The sequence below is a fragment of the Brassica napus genome, chromosome C4, assembly GCF_020379485.1.
Source record: "Brassica napus cultivar Da-Ae chromosome C4, Da-Ae, whole genome shotgun sequence".
Classification (NCBI taxonomy): domain Eukaryota; kingdom Viridiplantae; phylum Streptophyta; class Magnoliopsida; order Brassicales; family Brassicaceae; genus Brassica; species Brassica napus.
Genome location: NC_063447.1, coordinates 5,861,224 through 5,871,004, shown reverse-complemented (window position 1 = coordinate 5,871,004; position 9,781 = coordinate 5,861,224). Strand labels below are relative to the sequence as shown.

The 9,781-nt window shown below is 35.4% G+C and overlaps 3 protein-coding genes across 3 annotated transcripts; all 3 read right to left on the bottom strand.

The window, feature by feature from the left end:
- Window positions 1–234: 234 nt before the first annotated feature.
- LOC111212013 (putative B3 domain-containing protein At4g03170) lies at window positions 235–1,988 on the bottom strand. Its single transcript, XM_022713379.2, has one exon. It carries the CDS (start codon window positions 1,720–1,722, stop codon window positions 958–960), a length of 765 nt encoding a protein of 254 aa, XP_022569100.1. The 5' UTR covers window positions 1,723–1,988; the 3' UTR covers window positions 235–957.
- A 350-nt stretch (window positions 1,989–2,338) lies between these two features.
- On the bottom strand, window positions 2,339–4,034 carry LOC111212015 (putative B3 domain-containing protein At4g03170). Its single transcript, XM_022713381.2, has one exon. It carries the CDS (start codon window positions 3,531–3,533, stop codon window positions 2,670–2,672), a length of 864 nt encoding a protein of 287 aa, XP_022569102.2. The 5' UTR covers window positions 3,534–4,034; the 3' UTR covers window positions 2,339–2,669.
- A 1,595-nt stretch (window positions 4,035–5,629) lies between these two features.
- On the bottom strand, window positions 5,630–7,975 carry LOC111212014 (putative B3 domain-containing protein At4g03170). The gene has a single exon (XM_022713380.2). It carries the CDS (start codon window positions 7,813–7,815, stop codon window positions 6,913–6,915), a length of 903 nt encoding a protein of 300 aa, XP_022569101.2. The 5' UTR covers window positions 7,816–7,975; the 3' UTR covers window positions 5,630–6,912.
- Window positions 7,976–9,781: the final 1,806 nt, after the last annotated feature.

Here is a 9,781-nt window from a genome sequence, read left to right as displayed (position 1 = left end):
GTGGTTTGCGTGTTTAGCATCTCATATCTCACGGAGTAACTCTCCTATTACTCACCCCTCCTATTCCTTCCCCTTTCAGGTGAGACTGACGAGCAGGAGTGATTGCTATCGAACTGGTGCTTTGAGAGTTTTATTTCTTTCTTTTTCAGACTTGTGGATTTTATGCTTTTATCGATATTTCGGGATTTATTATGTTATTTGGATTTATGGCTATTTATTGGATTTACGACTTTGGAGTTGACTTTTGAAAAGTAATAAATGGAGATTTGAGACTTTTTATTTATTTAAGTTATTTTGGAAAATACGTGTGTTACAGCAAATCTCTGGAAAAAAAAATTATAAAAGGGTTCAAGACTTCAAGCACAGCTGTCAAAACATGTTTGTAGCAAAGCAAGAAGAGAAATGTGAGCAGTTTGTTGGGCTGTGATATACCCAAGACACTACACAAATGCGAGAGGCAAGTGAGGAGGATCGATCCAAGATCAAGTATGATACAAATCTGTTTTGCTAGCCTTTATTGGAATGAAATAACTTTTTGTAGTATCTCAACAGCTTTAGGCAATATAACATCTCTTTTCTGTTTTTTGTGTTACAAGTTCTCTTCAATATTTAAAACTTTGGCTTGTGTGTTTGTAAACTCTCTGAAAATCGTTTTCCCAGAGTGCATTGCAGTATACCAAAATACTCATTTAAGCATGCAAAACTGATGAAGCATGATAACTTGTCTTTCAAGTAAAGTGGTCACTTCTAGTTCTAGGTCATCACAAGTACTGAAGTAAAGAACCAGCTTCTTTTTATCATTCAAATGATTTACATTTTTAGAGCAAGAAACTGAGAATGTGACTCAAATCAAAACGTTAAAACTTCTACCTCCCGTACAGTTTCTCATTAAACTCCCTAATCAAATCTCTAGCTAATACCCTCCTTAATCTCCTTGATAACCTTTCTCTATACTCTCTAATCAGAATCCTCGAAAGCAGCATCAGAGATCCTCTTACTAACCTGTTTCCTGAACGCAAACGTTGTGACATCAATAGCTAAGCAAATCCGCTGAGTGTCTCTGTGCCTAAACATCCAAACCGTGACGAAGTTACACCACTCCTTGAGCCAATACTCTACCACGAACCTCCACCACCCTATCGTCAAACCAAACGACGACTTCTCCTTACCAAGCCAAATCTCATGAACCTTCCCGTCTGGTCCGTATACCGAAAACCTTCTCTCGTTTTCCCCTGATTCTTCGAGAAGCTGCTGAAACTTCTTCCTCACTTGCGAGTTCGATAAAGACAGCCCAGACTGAGACAGCTTGTTCTGTTTCACGTCGCTCGTCGTCAGCTGCTTTTGGATCGGTCTGCTGCATTGCTCGACTAGGCTGGGGTAAATGATCTTTTCAGGTGGAGTCTCCGGAGCTTTCCATCGGCTTAGAAACCTCAAGGTTTGTTCTGAGTCGTCTTCCTCTTCCTTTGCCTTTGCTTCTTCTTGAGTTAAGCTTGTTGGTGTTGTCGTCGTTGAAGGCACCATCATCGTCCCTCCTCTGCTTTGTTCTTCTTGATTAGCATCTTTGACTTCTTGTTCCACTTTCTGTTTCTTTGCTTCCCTTGTCTCTGACTCTGAGGCCACGATCTTGTCATCGTCTTCGTGTTTGGCTTCTTTGTTCAGGTCAATAAGCTCCGGTTCTTCCTTGCTGTGGTGGGCTTCTTCGTCTTGCGTTGAAGACGCCATGATCTCTGTTTCGGTTTCTTTCTCCGGTGAAGGAAGTTAACAAGAAGGACGAGAGAAAACTTTTGTTTTGGGATCTTTCTCTCGAGTGTAATGGATTATGGATCTCACTTCCTCTATTTATAAGACTTTTGGTTTTGAGTCTTTTGACTCTCTCTGCTCCCTTTTTTATAAAGCTTTATTAGTATTATCACTTCCGCTATTATAATAAGTTCTTTTTGTTAATTCCCCCTTTTCATTAATACATCTTAATTAAAATAATACTGACTGATAATTATCAGATTAATTTGGATGGTCAGCTCAGTTGCAATCCATCACTTATCCAGTGTGGAATTTAACATTTGTTACTAAGGGTCGGTTCTAAAATTTAACATTTTAGTATAAGTTTCAATTTCAGAAAAAAATTATAGTAAGAGCTTGACAATCAACCAAGAAGATAAGTGTGAGCAGTTTTGTTAGGCTGTGATATACACAAGACACTACAAATGCGAGAGGCAAGTGAGGAGGATCGATCCAAGATCAAGTAAGCTTTAATCTGATATTGCTATAGCCTTCTATTGTAATGGAATCATTGTTTGTAGTATGTCAACTCTTGTGTAAAGCTTTAGGCAATATAACATCTTTTTTTTTTTGGAACTTTGGCTAGTGTGTTTGTAAAATCTTTGGATTATATTGGTGTCTGATATGACAATCGTTTTCCCACAATGCACTAAAAGGGTATCCACACCAAAATATTCATCAAGTATGCAAAGCTGATAATAATGATAACTTGTCTTTCAAGTAAAGTGGTATCTTCTAGGTCATCACAAGTACTGAAGTAAGCACCAACTGTTTCTTTTTTCCTCATGCTTCTGTCAACTATATACATTTTTTAGACTAAGAAACTGAGAATGTGACTCAAATCAAAACCTTAAAAACTTCAACCTCATGTTCAATATCTCATTAAATCTCTAATCAGAATCCTCGAAAGCAGCCTCAGAGATCCTCTTACTAACCTGTAACCTGAACACAAAACGTGTGGCATCAACAGCTAAGCAAATCCGTTGCGTGTCTCTGTGCCGAAACATCCACACCGTGATGAAGTCGCAACACTCCTTGAGCTCATAATCCACGACGAACTTCCTCCACCCGATCACCAACTCAAACGAAGAAGACCTCTCCTCCTCATCATCATCATCATCACCAAGCCACATCTCATGAACCTCCCCGTCTGGTCCGTAAACCGAAACCCTAGTCTCCTTTCTCCCGCGCGTTGCCTCTGACTCATCAAGAAGCTTCTGAAACTTGTTCCTCGGTAAAGACAGCCGCCTCTCTTTCACGTCGCTCGTCGTCAGCTGCTTTTGGACCGGTCTGCTGCATTGCTCGACCAACCTGTCGTGAATGATCTTCTTCGGTGGAATCTTCGGAGCTTTCCATCGGGTGAGAAACCTCATGGTTTGTTCTGAGTCATCTTCCTGGTGATCGTGTATTTCGAGGACAGATGGATCCTTAGGTGGGACTTCGTAGTACATAGACACGAGGGTTGCTGAGGCGCGAGCATCCTTTTCCCTTGCCTCTTCCTCTTCTTGAGTTAAGCTTCTTGTTGGTGTTGTTGTTGAAGAAGGTACCATCATGATCACTCCTCCTCTGCTTTCGTCTTCTTGATTAGCATCTTTCACTTCTTGTTCGCTTGTCGCTGATGACTCAGAGGCCACGATCTTGTCATCGTGTTCGTGTTTGGCTTCTATGTTCAGGTCAATAAGCTCCGGTTCTTCGCCGAGTGCGTCTTCTTCCTTGCAGTGGAGGGCTTCTTCGTCTTGCGTTGAAGACGCCATGGTCTCTGTTTCGGTTTCTTTTCTCCGGGGAAGGAAGTTATCAAGAGAGACTGAGAGAAAAGACTTTTGTTTTGGGATCTTGTCTGGAACGAAATGGATTATGGATCTCACTTCCTCTATTTATAAGACTTTGGTTTTGACTTTATATGCCCCCTTTTCAAAGATTTATTATCATATAATTTTTCTTGGTAATCCCCTCTTTTTTTTTAACTCCCCTATTTGTTTTCATTAATACATCTTAACTAAAAACTATTGGTTGATACTTACTTATCAGATAAACTTGGATGATCAGCGCAGTTGAAATCCATCCATCTTCACTCGGAGTTGATTATAGATGTTTTACTATCCATGCATAATACGAGTGTGGAATTTACTATATGTTTTAGACTGAATTCCAAGAGTTAATATATATGTTCTAGCTAACTATTCTGTTCTGTACACGAACGACCATACACATATATATATATATATACTAGGTTAAGCTTGCGCGGAATGAACACTATATATAAAAATTATTTTATGTATTAAATATTTTTACATATTATGATATAATAAATATATATTGAATAATTAAAAGTCAGTAACTATTAAATATATAATTAAATTGGTGCGAACATATAAATCAATTTTATTAATCCAAGAAATTTTTTGTTTTATTTGATAGGATATGTAATTAAATTTAAATGATACTAACATATATAGTATATTTTTAATATTAATGTCTATTAAATGATGATTTCTACTCATATAATTATTTTGATCATTTGTATCTTTTATAGAAAAAAATTGAAATTACTGATAACAAAATTTTCATTGTGGGATTAATAGTTTTAGTAATTTATATATTTTTTTTAATAAGTTGTCAATGTTCGTTCAAAACTTTTATCAAAAAAATTGTTCAAAGTAAAATTTGAAATTAAAATATTTATGTATTTGATATGGTTTATAGTTTAATTTAAAAGATATATATATATATATATGTTAAGCTTGATAATTAATTAAATTAGACTTTTTACTTATATAATTTTGTAATCATTTGTATTTTGTCATAACAAAAACTTTAAACTAGGCCTGGGCATTTTATCCGGACCCGAAGACCCGAACCGGAACCGACCCGAAAATACAGGTTCGGGTCCGGGTCCGGGTCCATGCTAAGTACCTATTGGGTCTTTTTTTTGGACCCGCGGGTCTCGGTTCGGGTCCGGGTCCTACCCGAGACCCGTTCGGGTACCCGAAGTACCCGCAAATAATTGTATATACTAGGTATTTTTGGGTGATTGGGTATATTTTTGGTATTTCGGATTTTTTTAAAAGTTTCGGGTTTGGATTTTCGGGTATAATTGTAGGTTTTTGGTGAAATTTTAGATTTTTAGAAAATATAATTTGGGTATTCGGGTAAAATTCGGGTATGTTTTGGGTTTTCGGGTCTGCTTTTGGATAAATATTTGGGTATTTTTGCGGTTCTTGGGTATTTTTAGAGTTTTCGGGTCCAGTTCGGGTATTTCGGGTCTATTTCAGGTCCTAAATACCCGAACCGACCCAGATCCGAAATATACCCGAAAATTTTGGGTATTTTACGGGTATTAAAATTATAGACCCGAACCGACCCGGACCCGACAAGACCCGACCCGGAACCGACCCGAAAAGTTATAGGTACCTATATGGGTCTAAATTGCTAGGACCCGAAGGACCCGGACCCGACAATACCCGATCCGAAGACCCGGATGTCCATGCCTAATTTAAACCATGGATCACAAAATTTGAATGTGAGACTTTTAAGAGTTTTAGTAATTTATAGTCTTTTTAAAAAATTCAAAATATAACATATACAAAAAAATCTAAATTTTTATTATATGGTTATTATGGTTGTTTAATTTATTTGATAATTTTAAATTAAATAAATATGATAGAAGATACATTATTTTTTTTATCAAATATTTATTATTCAAAACCATTAATTGTCATATATACTTTAGCCACGTTAGGCAATTCCGTAAAAAAAATTTAAGGAAATAATAGAGTAAAATTTATTGTTAGTTTAATAAAAAGCTTATTATATAATTAGATGGACCAACATATTTCTCTAATGATTCTAAGAATCATCCTAGTGATGACACTTGGGCTACAAAAAGAAGTTGTAATGCTTCTCAGATAATATATAGGCTACGCAGAGGATCGATCCAAGATCAAGTAAGCTTTAATCTGGTGCAAATCTGTTTTGCTGTAGCCTTTATTGTAACGGAATCATCTTTTGTAGTGTGTCAATACTCAGAGCGGTGCGAAGGTTTAATGGGGCCTGAGGCGAATATAAAAATGGGGTCCCTTTATAAATTTTTTTTTATCATAGTACAATATATATTTGAAAAAAAAATATTAAGACAATAACTTTAAAAAACTAAGACAAAATTTTTCTTCCCTCTTTTTCAATAAACTCTTTAATCAAATTATCATAATCTAGATTCCTAACTAATTCTCTCTCGATCGATATAATTGCTAGACCATTTAATCTTTCTTGTGACATGGTTGATCGAAGATAAGACTTTATTAGCTTTAACTTGGAAAAGCTTCTTTCAGCAGTGGCGACAGAAACTGGAATCGTCAAGATTGGTATATAAAGCTGCACTTTTTCCTTTTTATTTAGGAGTTTGACATATAAAACATATATTCATTTTTTCAATTTGGAAAATTGACAATAAAATAAAATACTCATTTTTTTAAAATGCAATGTAGATAATTGAACTTGTATTGAATAATAAATGACAAACTTAAACCAATATACTACTAATAATTTTTGGAAATTTGGGGCCCTAAAAAAACTATATATTTTGGGGGCCCTAGGCGAAAGCCTTTTTGGATACACTTGAAGCACGGCTCTGTCAATACTATAGTATAAAGCTTTAGGGAATGTCGTTCAAAAGAAAAAGCTTTAGGGAATATAACATCATTAACCTCCTTGAGAACTTTGGCTTGTGTGTTTGTAAATTCTCTGAATTATATTGGTGAGTGATCTAAAAATCGTTTTTCTCAGAGTGCAGTAAAAGGTATATACACGAAAATACTCATATTAGTCTGTAAAACTGATGAACCATGATAGCTTGTCTTTCAAGCAAAATGATCACTTCTAGGTTATCAGTTATCACGAACTCAAGTAAGAACCAATTGTTTTTTTATAATGCAATGACGTTTCTGTCAAATTATTTACATTTCGACTATGAAACTGAGAATGACACAAATCAAAACCTTGAAATTTCTATCTCCAGTTCCATATCTCACGAAACTCCCAAATCAAATCTCTAATACCCCCTTAATCTCCTTGATAGTCTATCTATAAACCCAAATCCCTTTCTACATTTCTCTTAACGTCACAAAGAAAACCTCTCTAAGCAGAATCATCAAAAGCAGCCTGAGAGATCCTCTTACTAACCTGTTTCCTGAACGCAAACCTTGTGACATCCACAGCTAAGCAAATCCGTCGAGTGACACTGTGCATGAACATCCAAACCGTGACAAAGTCGCAACACTCCTTGAGCCCATACTGTTCCACGAACGTCCACCACCCTATCGTCAAATCAAACGACCTCTTCTTCTTACGTACCCAAATCTCATGAACCTTCCCGTCTGGTCCGTAAACCGTGAACCCACTCTCCTTTCTCCCTGACTCGTCGCCAAGAAGCTGCTGAAACTTCTTCCTCACTTGCGAGTTCGATAAAGAGAGCCTGTTCTGTGTCACGTCGCTCGTTGTTAGTTGCTTTTGGATCGGTCTGCTGCATTGCTCGACCAAGCTGCGGTGGATGATCTTTTCAGGTGGAGTCTCCGGAGCTTTCCATCGGGTGAGAAACATCAAGGTTTGTTCTGAGTCGTCGACGTCGTAATCGTTTATTTCCAGCCCGGGTCGGACTAAGTCTTTGCTCGTAGACGCAAGCATGCGTGAGGCGCGAGCATCATCTTCCTTTGCCTTTGCTTCTTCTTGAGTTAAGCTTCTTGGTGTTGTCGTTGAAGGCACCATCATCGTAATAGCATCTTTGACTTCTTGTTGGCTTGTCGCTGCTGACTCAGAGGCCGCGATCTTCTTGGCATCGTCTTCTTGATTAGCGTCTTTGACTTCTTGTTCCACTTTCTGCCTCTTTGCTTCCCTTGTCTCTGACGACTCTGAGGCCACGATGTTGTCATCGTCTTCGTGTTTGGCTTCTATGTTCAGGTCAATAAGCTCCGGTTCTTCGTCGAGTGCGTCTTCTTTCTTGCGGTGGTGGACTTCTTCTTCGTCTTGCGTTTGAGACGCCATGATCCTGTTTCGGTTTCTTTCTCCGGTGAAGGAATATTAAGAGAGACTGAGAGAAAAGACTTTTGTTTTGGGATCTTCTCTCGAGGGAAGATGAATGATCACTTTCTCTATTTATAAGACTTTGGTTTCGACTCTCTGCCTGCTCCCTTTTTAAAAAAGCTTTATCTCCCTATTTGTTTTTATTAATACATCATTTTTGGCGTTTTTAGTATTTGTTTTTAGAGATAATTTACTGTATATACATAAAAACAACCAAAATTAAGAAACTAACTTAAACCCATGGAAATCCCTAGACTCTGTAGCAATTTACACATAAAATGATTGTTTTATCGCTGCCCAAACTCTCATCTTGTTTCTCTTTCTTTCCTGACCTCATCTCTACCACTTACCCGTTTATCTCCTTTTTCAATCGTTATTGAAAAAACTTCTTCTCAAACAAACCAGTCTTCTTCTTCTCTCTTAGTCATCACTTACTCTATTTTCTGCACCAATCATATGCTAATTAATCACAGATTCAAAGAGAACCAAGCTTACAAACATGAATTCTGGAATATCAATTCCAATCACGGTTATATAGATTTTTCTTCTCCAGTTTATATATCTCTCATTTAATATTTCAAACTGAAAATCAATGGATGAATTAGGGATTACGATATAAGTTATAACGATTAAGTTAAAACGGTAACCTATTTTATAGCATCTAACAAATTATGTATAAGCTAAGTCCAGTTATTTTTGGGCATCTCACCAACTAGTTTAAAATGCGTCTAACATGTTTGATAACATCTAACTAAAAACATAGATTCTAATGATTAAGTTATCATGGTTAACTATTAAGAAAAATCTAACAAACTTTGTATCGTATGAACAAAACTATTTTGTAACAAACTTAAGATGTTATATAAATTGTTAGGGGGTAACTTGTTTATTATAAAAATATACTTATCATGTAGCACTATCAATGATCTCAATGTAATATGTTATTTACCGTGTAAAAAATATGGTAGATGTAACTTATTAGTTTACTTATAATATGATATCATAATGATTAACCTTTAAAAATATAAAAATTAAACAGATAATGGTTAAGTTAGACAGATAATAGTTAACCAGTTATTTTTGGGCATCTCACCAACTAGTTTAAAATGCGTCTAACATGTTTGATAACATCTAACTAAAAACATAGATTCTAATGATTAAGTTATCATGGTTAACTATTAAGAAAAATCTAACAAACTTTGTATCGTATGAACAAAACTATTTTGTAACAAACTTAAGATGTTATATAAATTGTTAGGGGGTAACTTGCTTATTATAAAAAATATACTTATCATGTAGCACTATCAATGATCTCAATGTAATATGTTATTTACCGTGTAAGAAATATGGTAGATGTAACTTATTAGTTTACTTATAATATGATATCATAACTTAAACAGATAATGGTTAAGTTAGACAGATAATAGTTAACTAGTTATTTTTGGACATCTCACCAACTAGTTTAAAAAGCGTCGTTTGATAACATCTAACTAAAAACATAGATTCTAATGATTAAGTTATCATGGTTAACTATTAAGAAAAATCTAACAAACTTTGTATCGTATGAACAAAACTATTTTGTAACAAACTTAAGATGTTATATAAATTGTTAGGGGGTAACTTGCTTATTATAAAAAATATACTTATCATGTAGCACTATCAATGATCTCAATGTAATATGTTATTTACCGTGTAAGAAATATGGTAGATGTAACTTATTAGTTTACTTATAATATGATATCATAACTTAAACAGATAATGGTTAAGTTAGACAGATAATAGTTAACTAGTTATTTTTGGACATCTCACCAACTAGTTTAAAAAGCGTCTAACATGTTTGATAACATCTAAATAAAAACATAGATTCTAATGATTAAGTTATCATGGTTAACTATTAAGAAAAATCTAACAAACTTTGTATCGTATG

Coding starts and splice junctions, on each gene's coding strand:
- LOC111212015 (XM_022713381.2), bottom strand. CDS start 3,533: ATGGCGTCTTCAACGCAAGACGAAGAAGCCCTCCACTGCAAGGAAGAA.
- LOC111212014 (XM_022713380.2), bottom strand. CDS start 7,815: ATGGCGTCTCAAACGCAAGACGAAGAAGAAGTCCACCACCGCAAGAAA.
- LOC111212013 (XM_022713379.2), bottom strand. CDS start 1,722: ATGGCGTCTTCAACGCAAGACGAAGAAGCCCACCACAGCAAGGAAGAA.